General features: G+C 36.8%; 1 protein-coding gene across 2 annotated transcripts in view; it reads right to left on the reverse strand.

Moving 5' to 3' along the window:
• P3H2 (prolyl 3-hydroxylase 2) overlaps nt 1-25,514 on the reverse strand; it is a 165,425-nt gene that overhangs the window by 33,568 nt on the left and 106,343 nt on the right. For both annotated transcript variants that reach the window (XM_004038205.5, XM_055381188.2), the window contains exons 2-3: nt 5,028-5,180; nt 3,833-4,022 (exon numbers count right to left, since the gene is read on the reverse strand). In XM_004038205.5, coding sequence (XP_004038253.3) covers nt 3,833-4,022; nt 5,028-5,180 — 343 coding nt within the window. The remainder of the gene's footprint in view (nt 1-3,832; nt 4,023-5,027; nt 5,181-25,514) is intronic.

Here is a 25,514-nt window from a genome sequence, read left to right on the forward strand (position 1 = left end):
TTATTAACCCCAGTCAGGGGATATGAAGGAAGAATGAGTTCTATTTATTTGATTAGCATGTTAGAAATAAATAACCAGCTGTTTCATTTCTTAAGAAAACAAAAACAAACAACCTTCAACTGTTTTCTCCTACTCAACTTACCATTTGCATTTCTATTTACTTTCTAATACACATTCCTTTTAATTCCAAGTGACAAGCAAAAGGTAAAGGCGAAAGATACCCACCGAGAACTCAAAATCTGAATGGAAATATTTTTTCAAAGCGGATATAAATAGCATCAAAATAGGAGTGACAGAAAGGTATCCTTTAGGATTTCATAGCAGGGCTAGTAATAAATAACTGCATTCAGCAGCCATTTGTATTTTTCCCCAACTGTTAATGTCTAACTCTAAAATTCAAATATTCTGATTTTCTAATACATTTGCTATTTAAAAAGCCAGTTTTATTCCTAATTTAGGACAATTTTGAACAAGACAAGAATTTACATAGTGAGAGCTGTCATATTACTTTTATTAGGTATATCCCTTGCCTCCTTTCTATCTTAAATGACATTGTGCAATTAATATCTTTTTAATAAGTTTGAGTCTTAAAAATTAAAGAACCTGAGTTATGAGATCTCTATTCTTTTACAGCTACCGACATGCTGTGGTGACCTTGAGCAAATCACTAAATGCTAATCTGTGGGAAATCGTCGGTCAATTTTCCTAAACCAGATCTAGGACATTGGCCAAAACTGTTCAGTGGCCATTGGTGGAAGCAGGTGTAGAGGCGAATGTGGGCGTGAAAGCAGGATGCATATCTCCCCACAACCACAACACAGTTAACTATAATAAAGGAAGAATCTGCCATTCCCAAATACAAGATCAAGAGTAGAGAAATAGCAATTAAAATGTGAACCACACATAAAACTGACATTCCAAAAATTTAGGCAACTGGATCTGGCAGAGATCCAAAAAAATAAAACTTTCAGGAAAATATCCTCAATAATTGAGATTGCTGTATTGAATTTAGGTCAACTGAGTTGATTTTGGGTAACCGGGTGTGTCACAAATTGGTCATTTGTCATATTAATTTTCAGTCTACTTCCTAGTCTAATTTTTGATAGCTATACCCTAATTGTCTCTATAAGAAACCTTAACAATAATTCCTAACAATAATTCTAAACCTACATTCTCATAAACATGGAGTATTTAACCATTTTAATCCCTGCTATGAGATTGATGGATATATCATCTCCTTCCTTCATTCATTCATTAATCAACCCATTCATTTAACCAGTATTTACTAAGTATCTACTATTTGCCACTCACTCTTCTTAGGCACTGAAGATTGAGCACTAAACAGGACAAGGCTTTAGCCGAGAGCTAGAAGAAAACAACACTTTGAAGATCTGTAAGTGGAAATAAGCATGGCATATTTAAGGAATCAAAAAGCAGGAGAGAGAGTGAGAGGGAGAGGGAGAATGAATGAAAACATACACAAGTGCCCAATCATGAAAGTTCTTATTAAAGAACTGGATTTTATTCCAAGTGGAATGTAAACCATTTGGGGTGTTTAAACCAGATCTGTGAGCAGAATTTTGTTTTTTTAGAGATTGCTCTGTGGGCATTTGGAGCAAAACCAGAACAGGACATGAAGAGCAACAAGGAGGCAATCACTGTTGCTTTGAGCCAGGGTGGTAGCAAAAGGGGTGGAGGGAGTTAGGAAGTGTTCAGTGCTATTAGGAGATAACCTCTATCCAAGTTTGGTAACAAATCATATGGGAATAGGAATTAAGGAAGATGTTGGATTGAAAGGTAACTTGGTTTGAGTTATTAGGTGAGTAGTGCTTTTTGTTTGTTTGTTTGTTTTTCCTTTGAGATGGAGTTTCGCTCTTATTGCCTAGGCTGGAGTGCAATGGCACCATCTTGGCTCAAAGCAACCTCCGCCTCCAAGGTTCAAGTGATTCTCCTGCCTCAGCCTCCTGAGTAGCTGGGATTACAGGCGCCCGCCACCACACCTGGCTAATTTTTTATATTTTTAGTAGAGATGGGGTTTCACCATGTTGGCCAGGCTAGTCTCAAACTCCTGACCTCATGTGATCCACCTGCCTCGGAACCCCAAAGTGCTAGGATTACAGGCATGAGCCACCATGGCCGGATGAGTAGTGCTTTTTAGGAAGACTGAAAGCACTGGAAGTTGGGGAGAGCAAACTGATTTTATTCACTGGCATTTCAGTAAGTAAATGAAGTTGAACGTTGCTTTTCATATATGGGTAACTCAGAAAAAAATGTGTGCTCAAAATATTTGTGAAAAATTTATTAATAAATTATCCTTTGCCTACTTTTCAATTATGTAGACCTTAAAAGTATAGATTCTAGATTCAGAAAAGTCCAAATATGAGTTCCAGCTTCACTCTAATCACATCACTTAATCTTTTTCAGATAAATTCCTCATTTACAAAAGGGAGAGGAGAGTAAGTAACAATAGTATCTACAAGAGTTGCTTAAAGCATTAAATAGATAAAAATATGTTAAGTGCTTTGTATGTTACAATTGCTACATATGTGTTGGTTATTATTACTACTGATAATTAAGAAGTAAATTACTATGAACAATAATAATTTACAGGCTCTCTTTGAATATGAAATATATTAATACTTGGCCTATAAAATATTTTGCAATACTTTTCTATTTGTGTTTGTAGATCAGCTAGGTTTATTGTATAAATCTGTACTTATAAATCTTAGGTAAAGTTTAACTTGTTCTTTATTTTTCTTGTCTTTTGTCATGCTTAGAAGAGCTTTTCTGCTGGGCGTGCTGGCTCACGCCTGTAATCCCAGTACTTTGGGAAGCCGAGGTGGGCGGATTACCTAAGGTCAGGAGTTCGAGACCAGCCTGGCCAACATGGAGAAACCCCATCTCCACGAAAAATACAAAATTAGTTGGGTGTGGTGGTGCATGCCTGTAATCCCAGCTACTCAGGAGGCTGAGAAAGAAGAATTGCTTGAATCCGGGAGGCAGAGGTTGCAGTGAGCCAAGATCACGCCATTGCACTCCAGCCTGGGCAACAAGAGTGAAACTCCATCTCAAAAAAAAAGAGCTTTTCTTCTCTTAATATTATACAAATATTTTCCCTCCTTTTGTTCTAACAGTTTTATATTTTACACTTATATTGTTATTACAAATACAATTTATTTTTGTGTAAGGCATACAGCAGAGAACCCACTTTCCCCTCATAAATGGTTAACTAGCCAATCTCCCAAATTATTCTATAATGTGCATTACCTACTATTTTAAATGCCGCTTTGTAATATATTAAATTATTATTAAATAATAAAACATTTTAAGTAGTTGAAGACTACACAAAAGTGTTCACTACTACATTGTTTATAATAATGAAAAATTTCAGCCTCTTAAACACTCATCACTAAAGGACTAGTCAATTAAATTATGAAGCGTTTATATAACAGAGCATTACCCAACCATTAAATACAACAAAATGGCTCTACGTACTTACATGAAAAGAAGTCCACAATATATTGTTAAGCATAAAATAAAACAACAAAAGTTGAAAAACAATATATATAGTATTGTCCTATTTTATAAAAAATGAAATAATAACTATAAATAAACACATAAATATTTACATAAGGACCTGAAAAAGTTTGGGAAGACAGTCACCAAAATTTTAACTACATACATTTCTCTACAGGAGATAGGCTGGGATAGACACATGAGAGTCTTTTATTTTTACAGTATATTCTTCTATTTTGCTGGAATAGTTTTTTACAAATTGCAAGTAGTATTTTTATAATCAAGAAACAAATAAAATGAAAAAATAAGCTTTTACCTGCAATAGCTTCATACAGACCAGCCTTATACCCTAAATACTCATATTCTTCAAATCTCTGAGGCCCCTCACATAGGGTCCGGCATTCTATATCTTCAGCGAAATATTCTCTTAGGGCTTGTTCGAAGTGCTTGATAGCCATCTCAAAGTCATCAGCCTCATAATGTTTAACTCCTGCATTGTAACTCTCCTGTAATGAAACAGGCAAGAAAAAAAAAAAGAAACAACCAACCAAACAAACAAAAAAACCTCTTATTTTCAAAGAGAAGGGTTTTTGTTGACTGAGGATCATCTAGGTAGATGGGGTACTGGATGCTTCTGCTGCAGAGGGATAAAGAAGGGTTGCACTGGGAGATAAAGAACAACATTCCTGGCTTCAAATACTTGTAAGTGAGAGGGGTCTTACTGAGCAAATAGATTGCTATGTGATCAGTCAATGTCGTTTTTTTCCTTAGCACATGCAAGACTGTATTTTTGAAATCTTTTGCCTATAGGTAGGGCCATGTAACAAGTGCAGGACAACAGATGTGGGTGGAAGTGACATCCACTTTTAGGCCCTGCCTGTGTTTTTTTTTTTTAAAAAAAAATTTTCTAAAATCTTTCCTTATCCTTTTCTGTGATAATTTTGGAGGCTACATGTTGAGAATGGTGATGTCAAAAATTTAAAAACAAAAAAAAAAGGCTTTCAACATGTGATTTCAAGTAATGTTTAGTCTATATAAAGAATTACATCACTTTTTAAAACCCCAGTTTGAAATATACAGGTACAATGGGCAAACCACTGGACTGGGAGCTGGAAAATCACAGTACAATCCTGAACAATTTACACTGGCCTCACCTCCTAGGTATAAAATAAAAGTATCGGAAAGGTTCAGAGAAGATTATAGAGAATTATATGATGTTCTAGTTTTTATCACATTATACCGATTTTCTAAGTTAATTTTTATTTTCTCTTAATTTAAAATTTTTTAATTTTTTAGTTTTTTTATTTCAACTTTTAAAATTTTAATTAAAATTTTAAAAAACCTCAAAAAACCTGATCATTATATTCTGAGAATTCTGAAAGTCCAAAAATGTTACTAAAATTTGAGAATAAATTTTATGAGATATTCATTCACAGAAATTTGCTTTGACTCAGATGAAACTTAGGAGCACTTAGCTCCCTGTGGTGAGGGCAGGGGTCCACAGAGCTTACCATGTGTGGCTTGGCTTCTCTGTCTACCAATTGCAATGCTTCAACACCAGCTGTCGCCCTGTAATTCTCAATGTTCTGCTGCATTTCCATGTGCTCAGGGTTAGCCACGAAAAATGTGTGAGCTGCTTCCACTGCTTTTTCGAGCTGGTTAAGCTAAAGAGAAAAAAAAATGACCAAATGAAGGCAAATACTTCCAAATCACACTCAGAGAAATACAAAGATCAATCCAAAATCTGACAGTTTAAGAATGAAACTAGGAGCCTTGGGTTTTTTTTTTTTATCACACAGGCAATAAAAACAAAATAAATGGGATTATAACAAAGTAAAAAACTTCTGCACGGCAAAGAAAGCAATCAACAGGTGAAGATACAACCTACAGAATGCAAGAAAATACTTGTAAACTATATATCCTTTTCCAAAAGGGGTTAATATCTAGGATCTATAAGATATATAAAAAGCTGAAAAAACTCTATAGCAAGAAAAGAAAGATTAAAAAATGGGCAAAAGATCTGAAATGACATTTCTCAAAAGAAGATATACAATTGGCCAACAGGTGTGTGAAAAAATGCTCCACATCACTAATCACCAGGGAAATGCAAGTCAAAATCACAATGAAATACAACTTCATTCCAGTTAGAATGGTTATTAACAAAAAGATAAAAGATAACAAGTGTTGACAAGGAAGTGGAGAAAAGGGCACCCTTATACACTGTTGGTAGGAATATAAATTAGCAAGACCATTATGGAAAACAGTATGGAGTTTCCTCAAAAAATTAAAAGTAGAACTACCATAAGATCCAGCAATCTCACTGCTGGGTATATATCCAAAGGAAATGAAATCAGTATGTTGAAGCTATATCTGTACTCCCATGTTTATTGTAGCACTATTCACAATAGCCAGGACATGAAATCAACCTAAGTGCCCATCAGCAGATGAATGGATAAAGAAAATGTGGTACATACACACAATGAAATATTATTCAGCCATAAAAAATAATGAAATCCCGTCATTTGCAACAACACGGATGAATCTGCAGGATATTATGTTAAGTGAAATAAGCCAGACACAGAAGGACAAATACCACATGATCTCATTCTTATATGGAATCTGAAACAGTTGATCTCATAGAAGTAGAGTGGAACGGTGATTGCCAGAGGCTGGAAAATGTAGGAAAGGGAGAGAAAGGAAGAGGTTGGTCAAAGAGTACAAAGTTACAGTTAAAGAAGAAGAATAATTTCTGGTGTTCTATTGCACAGTAGGATAACAATAGTTAACAATTATGTATTGTATATTTCAGAATAGCTAGAAGAAAGCATTTTTAATGATGTCACCAACATAAATGATAAGTGTTTTAGGCAACAGATTTGCTGATTACCCTGATTTAATCATCATACAATGAATACACATATGGAAACATCACACTGTACCCGTAATTATGTATACTTATTATGTGTCAATTAAAAATAAGACAAAACTTTTAAAAAAATTAAAAGGATAAATTATTCCAATGCATAAAGATGCTAAGAACAGCACATAAAATGCTTTACCACACAGCTCTGAGATATTTGATTCCAAACTTACAACTTTGATTCTCATTAATAAAAAAGAATTTTGAACCACCACTACACAGACACTGCCAACTGTCTCCTAAACCACTCAATACAATGATCTCCATGTAACAAGCAATGACATATTTTTAAAAAATGGAATTAATTTACCCACTTTAACACATTTTTAAAAATTATTTTTGAGACGGAGTCTCGCTGTGTTGCCAGGCTGGAGTGCAATGGCGTGATCTCGGCTCACTGCAATCTCTGCCTCCAGGGTCCAAGCGATTCTCCTGCCTCAGCCTCCGAAGTAGCTGGGACTATGGGCATGCATCACCATGCCCGGCTAATTTTTGTATTTTTAGTAGAGATGGGGTTTCACCATGTTGGCCAGGATGGTCTCGATCTCCTGACCTTGTGATCCGCCTACTTCACATGTTTACATATGCTTTAGTCATGGAGAATTTCAATAGAGAGATCCATTTACCTCACATCAGAAAAATAAAAATTCACATTAGTTATCGTTTTCATGGTGGAATCTAAAATATGCTCAATCCATTTTAGTGTGAAGAAATGAAAACTAATTGTTGTTGAACAATATAAAATCACAGAATGGCATGTAAGATTCAACTGTATCTGCTTTTGACCATTTTGCCACTCAATTATTAAAAACTAGAAGTAGTAGACTCACAAGTGCCCAGTCCCTGCAGTCTTGTGAAATATAATCACCTCTTAACACAAAAACATAAACTGCCCTGTTTTAAGACCTGACATCCCATAATAGTAAAGCTTTCCCTTTTCAAATGTAATTGCACATTTTTAGCTACTGTCTTTCCTTCCATTAAATCTTGCCTGAAATGAGCTCTTCCTGCCACTTTTACCTTTGTCCTCAATTCTGTGCACTCAGAATTATTTTGACTGTCAAAATCACTAATTTTGGATTTCATCTTTCTCAACTTTAATTTTCTCAATCTCTTACATATCAATACAGATAAATATGAATTGTATGCATCTACATAGTAATAACTATATAGGTATAAAGAATGGGTTCAAAATTGTGTGTGGTTTGCATTTATTGGCCAAGTGAACCTGGAAAAAGTTGTTTAAACATTGGTGCTTTAATTTTCCCTAAAGAAAAAATGCTCAAAAGAACTATACACCATCATTTACCGTGGAGGATTTTGGAAGGATTCAACTGTGAAATACATATGAAAGTGTTCAGCAGTCACTAGAGCACTGGAAAAAGATAAATAATAGCACACAATATATAAATGATCTGTTTCAAGGATGTGAATATGCTCCCATTAATGAAGAGTAGAGCTTATAGCTCCCATGAACACATAATATAAGAGGACAGAGTAGGTGCTTCTGGTTGGTGAAAATTTTCTCTGGGCAATAGCCAATCTACAAGCTATGAGTAAAGCAGGTTAGTACTGACATACTCTGATTCTACAGCACTAGACGTTAAAGTTAATGGAACACAAATAAATATTTATGTTCTTAATTTTCCTACTTTATGCTTTGGCTCAGGATATTCCACTGACTTAGAGAATCTTTGTCCCTCTGTCTTTTGTTACTGAAATATGTCATGTCCTATAAGGCCAAGCTTAAATCCTGCCTTCTCTAAGAGACCCTTTCCCATTCCTGTAGCCATAGTTAGGTACCACAGTATAATCTCAACCCTGTTCCTTTATTGGTACTTACCATTCTGTACCTTATATATGCATCAGTATATCTGCTTCTCCCATTAGAGCTTTCTGTGGATATGGATCGTATGGTATATTAATCTTTTTATTTTCTACCTATTTACATACAGAGTATATCTATGATATGTCTTAGAAAAGAGAAAAAAACTTATAAGAAGTAACTTGTAATAAGTTCAAAGGTATATTACATGTGAATATGCTTCATGAATTATAAGGCAGTGGTCCCCAATCTTTTTGGCACCAAGGTCCAGTTTCATGGAAGACAATTTTTCCATGGATGGGTTGCAGGGATAGTTTCAGAATTAAAGTGTTCCACCTAAGATCATCACGCAAGATTCTCATAAGGAGCACACAACCTAGATCCCTCACTTGCACACTTCACCAGAGGGTTGGCACCCCTATGAGAGCCTAACACCTCCACTGATCTGACAGGAGACAGAGCTCAGGTGGTAAGGTTCACCTTCTGCTGTGCAGCCCCGTTCCTAACAGGACTGTACTGATCCATGGCCCAGGGGTTGGGGACCCCTCCTATAAGGTACTAAAAGTTTGTACATTTAATAAAAACTTCTCTGAAATCATCATTCCTACTGAGAGCTTCCAATGTGGTTATCACGATGAATGTGATTCCGTAGCTCTTGAAAACAGTCAATGTCAACAAACTGGGTCCTTTTCTCAAATTTGACGTTTTGCTTATTTGGTGCTTTCCTCCTTTATAGTCCAGAATTGAAGATACTACAATCTATAAAAAAAGATTCCATGACTAAAGGCTGAACCATAAAACTTCATGAACTGGCCCTGGCTTTTAAATTATTGTGAACCAGTTTAGGAAACTAGAATTTGCTGCCAGGGTCTATAAAATAAACCACTGTTTTAACTGGAAGCTTGATACCTCTGTCTTCCATTTTATAAATACACACATCCAAAGTGGTAAGAAAAGTCCACATAAACATGTGCATGCTACATATAATGTCATATGATTGGATGGAGGTTATTACAAGGCATAGTCAGTACTAGGTTTCAGCTAAGGAAGGGCCTACCCACTCCTCCAATGAAACAAACCAACAGCACACTACAGTTAAAGGCTCCAAACTGGACTTCCTTTAAGACCTAATTAAAACAAACCACAGGAGCGAGTAAGTCTAATATGGGGGTAACTCTATGCATTAGAAAAATAAATTGTGAAATAAAGAACAATGGAGAAAAGGGGAATAATCTGACATGAAGATGGTATTGACGTTTAGGGGAGGCCACTGAGATGTCAGAAATACTGGTAAAAATGCCTTCAAGAAGCTTCGGGCCATTTCCTCTCAAGCTGTGAAGAACTAAGGCAAACATTTTCTCTTGCCAGCCCAGAAGCATGACTACGTGGTAGTCATACTGTATGGAAAAAGAAATGAACATTGACTAAATCAACAGCCTGCTGACGTTCAGAAGTTACACTGTCCTTGAACCTGTGAGTGAATGAGGTTCCTCTGACACAGAAAGAGTTTTCCATAGCTAGTAATAAAGGAGGGATTGCTAAAGCACACATTGACTATTCAAAAATCTCCAGTAGCCATCCATTGACTAGAAAACAGATTTCAGACACTCCACATCATGACATTCAAGAACTCTGGGATTTGGCTCTGTTTTTCCTGGCATCACTTCTTCCTCTCTGCCATTATACCAACTCTTTCCAGAGAAACTGAACTTCTCTAAGTTTTAAAACTTACCACCCGCCTATTCAAGAACACACACATAGGTCCAGTTCTCCAGTCATGCCCCAGTTCATTAGTTCACCCATTTACTTATTCAGCAAATATTTATTTTGCAACAACTCTGTATCAGACACTAAAGAGAATACCTACGTGGTCAAGACAGACAAAGGCCCTCCTTTCTATAACAAATGTTGACATTCTCATAGAAGGGAACAAATCCCAAGTAAATAAATAAGTAAGGAAAGTAATTTCAGGTTGTATTAAGTGCTATGAAGAAATAATGAACAAAGTTGTGAGCACTGACTGGGACTGGGCTGGAAGGAGAACTCCTTTAGATTCATTCATCAAAGAAGACCTCTCTTCAATGTAGTTTTTGAGCTGAGACCTAAAAGTTGAGAAGCCAGGCATGAACCGAACAAGAGGAAGGGCATTCCAGGCCAAAGAAAGTCAAGTGAAAGGTGCCTGAAGTGGAAAAAGGCTTGATGTGTTTTCAAAGCAGAGCAGAGATCAAGGAGGGAGATTTTAGAAGTTAGAGAAGGACGGATCATTTGTATAGGCTATGGCAGAGTTTAAATGTCATTCTAAGTGCACAAGGAAACAGTAAAGAATGTTAAGGAGGGATATAATCAGATCTGATACACATTTTAAAATGATAATTCAAACTTCTTTTGTGGAAAACAGATCTTCCTAGAGGGCAGAAGAGCACTGCAGTAATCAGTCAGAGATGATGCTTTTACTTTGCAAAATAATGCAGCACAGTGTAAGTCAGTTGCCTGTTTTACTTTCCTTCTATTTCCTGCCTCGATTCCTTTCTCTTCGTCTATTTTGCCCATCCTTGCTATAACAATGTTTCTCAATTCAGAAGGCAAACACATAACACAAAAGGAAACACTTCTAAAATTTCCAAAGATTTTGTGTGGAAAATATGTAAGTTCCCTATTTTCTGAATTAGGATATGTAGCTCAAATATTTTGAACACGAAATTAAGAACAACTTGTAAGGCACGTGCAACAAAGAAAAGTGGCTAATAATTCTAAAGCACATTAAAACATGGAAATACCACTATGTACTTCTCAAATAGAATATTTGGCAGCACTTTTTACTCTTTTGAAGGTTTTTTTGTACAGAGTAAAACATCAAGCGTAAAATAAGTAATTTCCATTATTCTCAAACATCAACATTTTCAATAAATGAATGAATTCTTTTTCTACTTTCATCACCCTAACTTTGAGAATTTATCCATTACATTTTAATGAAGTGCTATAGTTTTTGCCTTGGTTTTTTTACTTAAATTTCACAATATAGTAACTTTAGAGATTTTTAACTCCCAAGTGACAAGCATGTAAGCTGACACTGAAGACATCTTGTTTCTAAGCCACAGCGCAAGTTCTAAGCTCTAGCTAGCAGCATAAGCACAACAGCTAGAGAGAAAGGAAGTCATCAAATTACAGCATGTACATCACACTAAACAACAAAATTCATCCTTTGATGAACCTGTAAGATGTGTGTGTATATACACTCATATACATTCACATGTCACAAGGCACATTTGTAGACATTTCATTAGTTGCTAAGAAGTCTCCAAATTTACTCGAATTTTTGCCAACTTGAGTTAATTTTTCTTCATAGAACCAAATAAATAAATACATTTTTTACAATATGAATAATATATTAAAAGAATATTCTTAAAATTTACAAAACATCAAATTTTGAAATAAAATTTGGAAGCAGTTTGTTCAACCTACTGAATTAAATGAAATCCTGTAAATTACACTATTTAAATGTAAAGTATGGGCTTATGAATGAGAATTTAATCTTATTTTAGGAAATTCCTAAACATTTCTATATAGCAGAGTCAGATTTTTGGAGTAAAATAATAGCCATATAGCAAATAACTTTGCATTTAATTTCACAGTTACTGATGATGTTAATACATTAATATAACTTGTAAAAAGATCCACATTTGAAATTATTTTCATAATTCAGTTATAAGAAATAACAGTTTATTTCTCCTGACAAATTTATAAAATTAATTTTTACATCCATAGAGAACTACCTAATATATTCTGTTGCACCTTTTGCCTTGACTACTGGGAAGCTCAGAATTGCATTCACTGTCATTTACAGTAACTATATTATATTATGTTGGGTTTCTTTCTTTCTTTCTTCTTTTTTTTTTTTTTTTTTTTTGAGATGGAGTCTCGCTCTGTTGCCAGGCTGGAGTGCAGTGGCATGGTCTCAGCTCACTGCAACCTCTGCCTCCTGGGTTCAAGCAATTCTCCTGCCTCAGCCTCCCAAGTAGCTGGGATTACAGGCACGCGCCAACACACCCAGCTAATTTTTGTATTTTTAGTAGAGATGGAGTTTCACCGTGTTGGCCAAGCCGGTCTTGAACTCCTGACCTCGTGATCCGCCCACCTTGGCCTACCAAAGTGCTGGGATTACAGGCGTGAGCCACCGTGCCCGGCATCATGTTGGGTTTCTAATGTGTCAAAATAAAGCTGGCATATTTCACTTTTTTCTTTGAGTGTTTTTGTTTCCATTTCAAAAATCTAACTATACAAATAGTTGCCTTAGCAAGGAAACTCAGGGACATACAAAAGGTACAACCTATTTAAAATATATACTCCCATAGTAAGGGAGATTTTTATACAATATATTCCTTTTCTACATCTCAAGGCAGAACATTTTAAAATTTCTAGCTTTGAAGAACACATGTTAATTCACAAGTCAGGTGGCCATGCTAATGTAGAAAATGAACTTATCTTTGCATCTATGGAATGTCACTCTAAAATATAGTCATAGGTATAAGTAACTATTTATCGTTTTCAAAATGCCATTTGATAAGGATTAAATGGAAATGATGTTTCTAAAGAGTAATATTTCCTCTGTGGAGTAAGTTGGAAAGGAAGAATGAACATGCTTTCTTAAAGTGCTTTCTTTTGCCAAACTGCTTATGCTCTTTCCCTCCATTACTTATGGTCCTGATTCTGATTAATAGACTCCTGCTTTTCTAAACACTCTAGTGAAGTTTTAGTCTGATGTTTACATTTTAATGTTAAACACTAATGGTGAATAGCCACGGCCAGATGAGGATATGCTTAGGAGCTCCGTGAAACAACAGATTCCATCAGCTTTCTAGAAGATTTCTTATCTAAATAGAAACCATCTTTCTGGGTAAGGAAAACATTAAAGTGAAGAAACAGAACTTTTAAACATACTATTTCTGATTAGAGACTATTAAAAATGAAATGCCCTTGATATTAAAAAAAAAAAAACTATCTAAGTATTAGCCAGAAATAAGTGTGTGCTTTGAATTAGACAAAATCGCTCAAGTCATCTGTGTATTGTCTAACTTCCTACCAAGGGAACAGCCAAAATTTGAATGGCTGCTGGGTAAGAAGGAGAGCACATTATCTTAGTGATGGAATGTAGACAAGTCGTCTCTGCCCCGGGTCGAATGAAGTTAGTGTGCATGGTTTATTGGTATGTTACTGTTGTTTTTGGTTCTAAATGCTAGGACAGGGTAAGACTGAATAACTGGGCAGGGATCTTAACCTCTGCAGTGTTTGTCCAGCACTCTCCCTTGAGGTGTCAGATGATGACTAATGGTTACCGAAAAGCAGTGTGGGCCAAGACCTTGCTGACATTTGTTTCCTGCTACTGTTTTTGGAATCAGCTTTAATCCTTTTCAAAGTTTATTCTGAAGGTAGTTGTCATTAATTTCATACCCTAGTTTTGCCAGCATCCCATGACTATGGTAGTAGTCATTACTTTAACATCTCAAGAATCTAGTTCATGTCAGATTTTGAAAAATAAATAAATAGAAATTCAGTGTTTCTCTATGTGAGTACAGAACTCTACTCCTCTTATACATGACCTCTGTATTGGTGAGCACAATCTAACTTGTGAGGTTGCCAATAATAGAAATTGCATTTGTCATATAGTTTGTATGTTTTATATAGTTGGCAAAGCATTTTATAATTGGTAATAAAAATAAGAGAAATAAAAATGGCCATTTATTGAGTTTGTCTGCCCAAGAGGACAGCTTCAAAAAGCTAGATGAGCCCTTACCTCTACTTCAGGACCAGTGCAGAAAGTGGCTGGTAATTATTGACAAGGGTACGTTATGATACAAATGATAATTTATTTATTTATTTATTTTGAGACGGAGCCTCGCTCTGTCGCCCAGGCTGGAGTGCAGTGGCGCAATCTCGGCTCACTGGAAGCCTCACCTCCCGGGTTCATGCCATTCTCCTGCCTCAGCCTCCCGAGTAGCTGGGACTACAGGCGCCCGCCACCACGCCCGGCTAATTTTTTTGTATTTTTAGTAGAGACGGGGTTTCACCGTGTTAGCCAGGATGGTCTCAATCTCCTCACCTCGTGATCCACCCGCCTGGGCCTCCCAAAGTGCTGGGATTACAGGTGTGAGCCACCGCGCCTGGCCACGAACAATAATTTATAGCACCAAGTCAAAACTTGTCCAGGGACAGAGTTCCCCTTAATGAACTTTAGGATACAAAAACAAATTTTGTTGTGATAACACTTGACTCATATTTTGCCTGGTTTTCATTATAATAAAGGGGGAAAAATGTTGTCTTTCCCTAGTGACTCAATTAAAAAAAAAAAAAGTTTTAGCTGGCCATCATTTTACTACAGCTAAAAGCCAGCTTCCTAATTGTTCACTACCACAGTTATGTCTCTACAACCATTAGCAGCCAGATCACATTTTTTCCTCAAACTGTATGTCACAATCATTTGAATTTGTCACAAATCACTTGTCACAAATCATTTGTCACAAATCATATGTCACAAATCATTTGAATTTGTCAATTATGATAGCAAAATGGCAATTAACTATGGATTTCTGTTTCTAAGATACCTTTTTGAAAATCAGCAGTGAAATAGCTTAATGCAAGCCTGGGAATGATTTTTCTGATCTTGAGAATATGAAAAAAAAATTTCAAAAGTTTGTTGCTGTGTCTGCAACATTGTTTTGTGAAATGACAAAGCCTCAGACATAAAATGCTTGTCATAAGCAACTGGGAATCAAAGTATGGGTTTATTTAGTGTTTCTCCTGTAAGTCCACATGTTTCCTGAGTAGACTGCATGGGGGCATATAGATCAGGGAGAAGAAGTAATCATTTGGGCCCTGGCCTGTTTTAAATTGTAACAATGCTAGGATAACACTGAAAATAGCTTGGCAAATTTGATTATTTGAGGAGGGTTTTAGGATTTAGTGAATGCACAAATAAATTCTGTCATTACAATTTCCAACATGCTTGGTCTCCCTTCCATTTTGTGTTTATGAAACAAACTTAACATTCCACTCAAATCGCTTTACTGTGAGCAATGCAAGAAAAGCAAACAAGTAAATCAAAAGCCTTTCCACTTGTACCTTTTTGGTATAAATACGCCACGTTCTTCTGTGAAATATAAACTCTCGCTTTTATAGGAGTGGGAAGATTTACTTCAAAAATTACTTCCAAACACTCATTTCAGCTCATGCAAAGGAATGCATCGTGGCTGCAAGCCAAGGGGAATTTTATTCCAAAGACCCCTCCTGGAGGAATCTTTAAGAGGAGACTAAGGTCTCTGCAGGTATGTCACCCATCAAGCTCACTAATGGGTACTCCTAACCTGACAGGCCACATGCTCTTACTAAAAAGATGGTTTTGATGATAGAGTTCTTTCATTTCAATGCTTCATAAATTCCTCTGGCATCACACCTGCACTTTTATAAGTATCCAGCCACAGCAATAACCTTCAGGCTGTACAGTATATGAAATATCCCTACCATATATCCAGGTTAAATATAAACTCAAACATTTTCTTTGTACCTCAGCCAAGAGACTATATTAGAAAGAAAGTTCTAGTCCATGTAAATTCTAGAGAAAGCTAAAGTTTGGGAGAGATCTACTTACTGACTAAACATATCGAGTAGCATCAGTTCTGTTATTTTTGTGGCACTTGCATTGATCTTATAAATACTAATTGCAATTAAGTCTATAGAAGACTAGGGCTGGATAGACTATTTATATCATATAGTCCCACTGTTTCATTTTACAGGTGGATAAAGAACCTGCCTAGAATACTAGCAGCAGAAGTATAATTAGAAGCTACCTCTTTGATTAAAACAAACATTCACAAATAGACACTTGGGATTTTAGTCACCACTATTTCAAAGTAGAGGTGAGTTTGTGCATGTCTTGTTTATGTAACAGGTTTGCTGGTCACTTCAGTCATAGAACTGTGATAGATGACAAGTGTCTGAGGATACAAAATAAATGTGACAGGATCCTAATCTTTTATTAAATATAGCTGTTAGGACAAGAAGACATACACAGACTATTGATATCAAGAACTGGGAATTTACAAGCTTTTAGGGCAGAGTGGGTGGGTGGCAGGCAATATAATGCTGTAAAAATTAGGAGAAATGTGAAATCACAGTAACCTGGAAGGTTCAGGAAAGGCCTCACTGAGAAAGTAGGACTGAGGGTCTTGAAAAACAGAAAACATGTGGATGTCCCAGCTGCAGAATAGCATGATAATGGCACAGCAGAAATGTCTCAGATCTATTTATAAGATAGTGTTTTGGATAACGTGGCTCATGTGGAAGGTTTTGATTCCAGAGTAATGTGAAGCAAGGTGGAACAGGACTGGATTATGGGGATCTTTGATACTAAGGTGAGTTGTTTTGATTTTTATTCCTGGAAAAGGGGAAACAGATAGATATATCTATGTATTATCTATATGTGCATGTTTGTGAATGTAGTCATAAAAGTATATCTCTCTTATTCCAAAAAGGGCTGTGAAAAGTAAAAACTAAAATATGTGAAGTAAAATTTCACTTATTGGCAGGGAGAACTTCCTCATTGGCAGGGAGGAGAGTGTAAGACTGGAGGCCTATGATAAACTTTATAATATCCTTTTAGTTGTGGAAACATTAGCCTGGTTGTTGTAGGACTAAGTGGGAGTAAAGGGATACTGGAGAAGAGGCAAAATTTTGGGGAAATCCTTGTACTTCTCTTTCTCATATAACAGAGAAGTAAGTTGGTCAAAGGGAAATGCAAAGCTAAAGGTATGCTTAAAATTTCAAAACTAGTTAACTTGGAATATGGTGGTAATAGCAATGGAAATAGTATTTTTTAGGTGGCTACAAATTTTGGTTGTGGGTTGGAGAAATTTTTCATTTCACTTTGAGCTAGTTTGTGTTTGATATAATGAAAAGGCATCCAAATAAGTACATCTTCCTAGCAGTCAAGCACCTTGACAAGAGATCTGATCAACCAAATATCGAGCAAAGTCTTCACTTGAGACAAACTTGAGGTCTTTTCCCAGACAGAAAGCCAGAGAGAAGAGTTTCCTAAATGAAGGAATAATCTATTATTATAAATAAGTTAGAGCAACCAAGAAGGACAGAAAAAAAAAATGTTTATTTTGATGTTTGTCAGCCCTTACCTTGCTAAGAAATGTATTGCCCTAGATGTTCATAAGACTTATAAAAATGCTTTTATAATTAACAAAGGGTATGATGAACTGTAGTAAGAGTTAAACACATTTCTTTAGGATACAGTGTTCAGATTTTTTTTTTATGTACTACTGTAACAGTTAATCTGTGTAAATGGGACACTGTATTTCACATTTTTCAAACTCTTTCGGCCAAAAACTTTCTAGTCTGCTTCAGACTGGCTCAAAAAAGCTCAAGATTGATCTAATCCAGCTCTCTCATAGACCATCCTATGCTACTTGAACAAACTAACAACATAGACTTTCTCCTCTCTCAGATGGAGATGTTTCTGGAAGGAAATTTTTAGAGCTACAAATCACTCAATTGCTTTACAAGTTTCATGTTCTCCCCAAAATAAAACCTAATATGTGCTTAACTTTCAAACCCCACCCCACTTTGGCATCAGACTACCATGTTAGTATTCTTTGCTCTTTCAAACCCCACTCCCAACACTTGTATTCCTAGTAAACTAACTCAAATATAGATGACACTTTTCCTCTGTGTCTTACTTATGGTGAAATGCCCTTCCCAGCACCTCTGCCTGTTGAAATCTCATCTATCCATCAAGGTCTGTTACAGATGCCATATTTGTAGTAAGATCCCCATGAAGACTTTTCAGATCCATCTATTCAGAAGTTCTTTCTCCTACTTTGAATACTTATAGAATTTCTTTTTACTTCTCTTAAGGGCCCTTACTTAACCTGCCTGAGACTCTATTTGTTGACATATATATATATATATATATATATGGTAAACTTCAGTAACGTTGATGAATGACTTTAATTATAAAATAATGACCTAAGTGATCCCAGAATCCCGAATGCAGATATTGAAATAGCTCTTCATCTGCTGTGACATCTGCTTCCCTAATATACTTACATGAATAAGATAAGTATAGAGTGAGAAGTGTTCTTCTCAGGGTCACGTGGGTTCTGACAGAAGAGCTGAAACCTGGTCTTTTAATTCCAAAGTTAATAATTTTTTAGTATAGGTCGCTGTGCCTGAGACTAAGTGGACAATTTTCCTTCTTCAGCAGGGAAATTAAGAATCTACCATTTTTAATCAGTGCATATAAAAATGTCAGACCCAAAATGTATCTCTCCAAAAGTCAGTGGCAGACATCAGTTTCTCCATGCCACCCAGAATAACGCAAATTAAAGTTGCAAAGTGACTGCTAGTAAGTATAGAAGAGAACTATAGGATTGTGTTTAAATGAAGAGACTGGCTTGAATTGAACCACATCCTAGAAAAATTATATCAAATAGACTGTGAAATTATATTCGGTGGTTAAAAAAACTGAGGGTTTCTGATTCCAATTTTGTATATACTGTGGGTTTACATTGGCTCCCTTCCCCTTGAAATGTTATAGTGTGGCAGAGTGTAGCAGCTGCATGTTTGGTCTGTGCTAAGAAAAGGCTGCCACTATGCACTTCCACATATGGAGTCCCGCTTTGTCTGCAGAGAGGACTATGAGCTTTCTATTTCTAGAGGTTCTAAAGCTCAGGCTGCTTTACTTCATCTTTCCATTCCACCCGAGCAACATTTAATGGGGGGCCTGTACTGGGCATTGGGTAGGTGGGAACAGTGGGGAGAAATCTGAGATAATTCCTGTGTTTTAGTAGTGAATCTGGGGGGTGGGGTGGGAAATCAGGCAAATACCTATAATTTGGGGTTAAGTAAGGGCCCTTAAGAGAAGTAAAAAGAAATTCTGTAAGTATTCAAAGTAGGAGAAAGAACTTCTGAATAGATGGATCTGAAAAGTCTTCATGGGGATCTTACTACAAATATGGCATCTGTAACAGACCTTGATGGATAGATGAGATTTCAACAGGCAGAGGCGCTGGGAAGGGCATTTCACCATGAGTAAGACACAGAAGAAAAGCGTCATCTATATTTGACAGTTAGTTTACTAGGAGTACAAGTGTTGGGAGTGGGGTTTGAAAGAGCAAAGAATACTAACATGGTAGTCTGATGCCAAAGTGGGGTGGGGTTTGAAAGTTAAACACATATTAGGTTTTATTTGGGGGAGAACATGAAACTTGTAAAGCAATTGAGTGATTTGTAGCTCTAAAAATTTCCTTCCAGAAACATCTCCATCTGAGAGAGGAGAAAGTCTAGGTTGTTAGTTTGTTCGAGTAGCATAGGATGGTCTATGAGAGAGCTGGATTAGATCAATCTTACTGAGCAATGCGTGGCAGTATACCCTACTCCTTCCAACCAGTTCTCCACCTGGCCCTGAATGCTGAGTGTTATGGAATCAACCTGCATACTCACATTCCAGCAGTTCAGTTGGTAGGGCATCACAATAAGGTACTACACTTCCACATTTCACATTTCTGGAAGACTCACTTTCTGTTCATTTAAAACGTTTCATATTTTGAAGACTCCATAGCAAACCCAATTTTAAGCCAGAGAGAAATTTTAGCCAAGTCGTTAAAATGAATATAGCCTTCCATCTGAGAGTTGCCATCTCTACTCTTTCTACCCAGAAAAACATGTGGTTTTATTATGAAATAATATAAGCAGCTTTTGTTCTTTTTTATTTGGAAACACTCCCATGAGGCACTAGAGGAAATCTCATTTGCCTCTACTTGGAGACAGTGAAGCAGAGAGATTCTGTTCCACTTTCATTAATCTTTGCTCCTTGCCCCATGTGAGTAGAGGAAGTACTGTGGGAAAGGCTATATGACTTGAAACTTACTAAATCTGTGTGTCTAGGAGCTGAGGATGCTAAGACTCTATAGAAATAAAAGGAAGATGACTAGGAGCCTAAGTCCCACCCTTCCAACTTCCAGCTTTAATGTAAAAAGAAGCTAACAGCAAATGCCTGGATGCAACTTGCATATTCTCAAAGAGAAGATGGTGAGTATATGTGTGTATGCCTAAAATACACAAGAGTATTCTACCATTTAATTTACAAAGAATGTTAATATAAATAATCTTAAGTCATCATCATGTGTAGACTGGGCAGATATTAATATCCCAATTTTGCAAATAAGAAGAATGAAGTTCAGAGAGGTCAGGTAATAATAGTTGCTACTATTATTAAACATGTAATACACCAGAGACCTGAAATAAATGTATTACCACGTGTTTTGCGCTAAATGGTGTCTCCCAAAATTCTTATGTACTAACAACTAGTATTTTAGAATATGGCTGTATTTGGAGATGAAACCTCTAAAGAAGAAACTGAGTTAAAATGAGGCCATAAGGGTGGGCCCTAATCCAATCTGGTGGTTTTTTGGTTTGTTATTTGTTTGTTTTTGAGAAGAGGAGATTAGGACACAGAGAGAGACACCAGGGGAACGAGCACACACAGAGGAAACACTACATAAAGACACAATAAGAGGGCAACAATCTGCAAGCCAAGGAGAGAGGCCACAGGAAAAACCAAACCTGACTCCTTGACTTTGGGCTTCTGGCCTCTAGAACAGTCAGAAGATAAATGTCTGCTGTTTAACTTACCCAGTCTGTGGTTTTTGTGATGGCTGCCCTAGCAAACTAATATATGCTGAAAATAACAAGTTTGTCATCAATAGCTTCATTTGCAATTGAGAAATTCAAAAATAGTAATTTAATCTGACTTTAAACTCATTTCTGTCTTACACCGGAAATCACACCCTTAAGCTCTACTATATCCTCCCAGCATGATCAATGACAATGCTGGCAACTAAAGTATTCTAACTTGTAATCCAGTGTTCTTTCTACAAAGGTATCAAAAAGTGACCTTGGTAGACTCATTACGACATTAAAACAGAATGGGAAACAACGTTAAGAAAAAATATAGTTCCTTGGGAGGCCAAAGCAGGCAGATCAGGAGGTCAAGAGATTGAGATGATCCTGGCCAACTTGGTGAAACCCCTTTAGTCTCTACTAAAAATACAAACAACTAACTGGGCATGGTGGCACGCACCTGTAGTCCCAGCTACTCAGGAGGCTGAGAGGAGAACTGCTTGAACCCAGGAGGCGGAGCTTGCAGTGAGCCGAGATTGCGCCACTGCACTGCAGCCTGGCAACAGAGCAAGACTCCATCTCCAAAAAAAAAAAAAATAGACTTTCATGCAAAAATGAAAACGTCTGCTTTTCTTTATACTTTCTCAGAATAAGACTAAACAATTCAAGAAAAATGATTTTTGTAAGCATTCTGGAGTGATACATTTGTTTTTATTTATGGTCCTTAAACCTTCCATTTTGGTTTATGCTAAAAAATAAGTTTGATCAAGACCCTCTTCCTTTAAGCATCTCCATTTATTTTATTGGAAGTAAACAGTTTTCCTAATGCAGAAAGCTTCCCAAAGGGAAGATACTTTTCTGATATTATTTTGATTAGCTGGTAAAGTTACTGAAAAGTGCTGAAAACCCCAAATACCAGAGCACCCGACAGAAAGAGCTGCCTGGGGAATATCATCTTAATTTCGTCAAGCAGATTTTTTAAGACTCCAGATAAACTATGGTCTGATTAAATTAAAAGCAAAATTTCTAATGGGCATAGATTAACTTACAACACAATCATATGGTAGAGTATTATATGCCCACTGAGAATAATCAGAATGCAAACATGCTCATGATATACTCTCGAATGAAAAAAGCAGATTGTATGACATTCTGGATAATATGATTCTACTCATGTAACATAAATTCACAAGAAAAATGTTATACATCAAATGTTAATGGTCATGATATCCACGTGGAGAAATGAGACTTAATAATTGACTACTTCTAATTTTTTTCTTGTTTTCTAATTTTAAAAACAAACATGTGTGGTATATGAAGAAACAGGAATGGAAGTAGAATGAGAAAGGAAGCAAAGGTAGAGCTTAGTCATGATTTCCTAAATAAATATTTCAAGCATGAAAGGGCTTCATCTTGAAATTGGGACAAATTATGCCACCAGTCAATTTAATTTATATAGTTTATATAAGACAAGTGAAATTCCAAAAAGGTGTGTGCCTGTGTGTAGGTAAAGGTGTGTGTGTGTGTGTGTGTGTGTGTGTGTGTAGTGGGGGGCGGGGGACATATTTAAATGTACAAAGGAAAACAGCTGTAGGAAATTTTCTTGTGAATTCCTGCTGTCCTTAATCTATTTACCACACTGCAGCCAGAGTGATCTTTCTAAAATGCAAATCTGATCTTATCCCTCTCTGATTTAAAACTTCCAAAGGCTCCCCACTGGTCTAAGGATAAAGTTCAAATTCCTAAACATGACTCACAAGCTCTTGCCTGACTGCTGGTGGTTTACCTGCTCAGACTTAAATCTCATTATTCTCTGCTGTTTTCTAAAATACGGTCCTGATGAATTTTGTCTCAGTTCCACTCAGTCTCCCCTCTGGGTTTCTAGTGTTCCTCTTCTTGGGCAATTCTCCTTCCAAATCTTTGACTGATTATTTCTCACTCATCTGTAGTGACTAGCTTAAACATCATTTCCTCTGCTACGTCTTCCATGAACAACTAAATCCCATATGATCCCATCCACTTCTGGACTTCCCCTCATGGTGCCTCTCTGGTAGTATCATCCACTGTTATGTCTGTATTCCCCCCAGTGGCTCTCTGGGGGCAGAGTTCTGAAGACACTGTTTACCAGTATACAGAAGATTAAGAGATTTTGTAAGTCAAAATAAAAACTCATCTGTATAAAAAACAGAACTAGTTTCTCTCTTTAAACTTGAAAGTCCGCTTAGCTCATAAAAAGCTGTGTCTCTATGTGCCTCTGATTGATCGTTGTATTCCCAGTGACTAACTCTTCTTGGCACACCTTGGGCTCTCAATAAGGACTGTAAGAAAAGCTGTTCATATGGTTGTTCACTCATCAAACACTGATTGAGAGCCCTGGATGGGCTACTGTGGACTAGTTACCAACTATGCGTGATAGGCACACAGGGCATGGGTGTGCTCTTCAATATATATTGATATGAATATAATAAGAGATTATAGCATTGGGAGGGCTACACAGTAAATACACATGACAATGATCAGGTAATGAGTCAAGTGCAAAGGAGAATGATGTGAGAACACATAGAAAGGACACCTAACTCAATTTATTATACCACCAAGTTTTAAAAATTATGGCAGCTGGTTACAAACTATAGCAGTCCCCTGATAGCTGTTTTTCAAAAGAACTGTAGTTAAACTGGAACTAGTAAGTTATTCTAAAGAGTTTGTTAAAAATAGAAATAAACCAATGACAGGTGAAGATCTGTTAGCAAACTTTGATAAGCTGAAAGGCATTTACTAAAAAGGTGTAGAATTCAGTCAGCTACTGGATGATGGATACATCTGTGGAAGGACAAGTGGATGTGTCTTCCTGCCACATAGGACAGGGCAAGGGTGAGACATGTAAGAAGAGAAAAATAGACAAATAAAAATCTGTAAATTCCAAAGAGAAAACAGATTTTCCTTGTAAATATTTCCCCTTAGGACTTTTAACATCCTTTAGGGAAATGGTGATTTTAACAACCCTGGCTTTGCCTGAGGCTCAGTTTTCAAATATCTTTTCCAGGTCCAGAGAGTAAGTGGAATGGTCCTGGCTGCCAAATGCTAATAGCTTGAAAATCCTCCACGAGAGAAGAAAATCAATTAAGATGTAATTAAATCATCACTTCATCATTTCTGCATATGAAATATTACACCGAGATCAAGAATTTGGTGTGAGTAGAGTATCAGTAAATGTTAGCTTTGATCTTATTTTTTTTAAGTAGGAAAAAAGTAGGTGTAATGTTTTCTTGATATTTTTCCTGAAGAAAATTACTCTCTGGGCATTTGCTGTCTACTAGCGAGAAAAAAAAAAACCAAAAACTTTTGGTGGCAAAATATGGACAATAAATAGTTGATTTATGAGAAGTATTTATTGCTTACAGGTGAGGAATTAGGGAATGATTCATGAAGAATGTAACATTTGTGCTGATCCTGGAGGAAAAGATGTGATTTGAATATGAGAAGCAGGGCTCAGCCCAGGCTTGTTAAACTAAAAGACTGAATGAAGGAATGAGTAACTATTTCAAGTCTTTGTAAAGTTACAGGATTTCTTGTCATTGATCTTTCTTTCTCCTATTTTGATGCAAATAATTTCACCCCTTCTGAGAGAAAAGTAGACAGGTGATCCACAGGTATGGCTATGTGAGAAGCATATCATTCAGGAGAGAGAAGTAAGGCTCCACCTAAAGGAGCAGACACTTAGGATCAACCTTGACAGATGGATAGGGTTTGGCAGCTTAAGATGAAAAGGTTATCTTCTAGGTAAAGCAATCGTAACTGATGAAAGCAGGCTGCCCAGAAAGTGCAGGCTATGTACTGGGAAAGAAGCTCCAATTGGCTGCATCTGAGACTGACGACTGGAGGGAAATGGGACATTAGGAAGGAGGAGAGATTTCATTCACATTGTGGTTGTATTTGAGTGAACGTAGACACCAATCTTGAGCCCACATCTTCTGTGGCTTGAGTCATAATGAAAAGCTCACTGTCTTCTTTGCCGCTCTTGGTGGCCTCGTGGCTTCTCTAATTCCCTGGCCTTAGCATGGAAGCCTCTTTATCATTCTGCTTTGTATGACTCTTTCCATACTCCCTGGCTGGTGCCTTCAGAGCCACAGAAACTTCCTTACTAGACTTGTGAGGAAGGAGGGAGCCTTGGTAAGAGGGAATGTGTAAGACCAGACATCAGACGAGAGGAATTCTAGTTTTGGCTCTGCTGGCAACCTGTCGAGTGACCTTAAGCAAACCATTCAATATCTCTGAATCTGCTGCTTCATCTGTAAAATGAAGGGTTGGGCCAGATGATTTTATTTCATTATTATTTTTTAATGTTTAGAGACAGAGTTTCACTCTGCCACTGAGGGTGGAGTGCAGGGCTGATCATAGCTTACTGCAACCGGCAACTCCTGGGCTCAAGTGATCTCACCTCAGACTCCTGAGTAGCTGGGACCCCAGGTGTGCACCATCATGCTTGGCTAATTTTTAAAAATTATTTGCTGACACGAAACCTCACTATGTTGCCTACTTTCCTGAGATTACAGGCATGAGCCACTGCATCCA

The sequence above is a fragment of the Gorilla gorilla genome, chromosome 2, assembly GCF_029281585.2.
Source record: "Gorilla gorilla gorilla isolate KB3781 chromosome 2, NHGRI_mGorGor1-v2.1_pri, whole genome shotgun sequence".
Classification (NCBI taxonomy): Eukaryota; Metazoa; Chordata; class Mammalia; order Primates; family Hominidae; genus Gorilla; species Gorilla gorilla.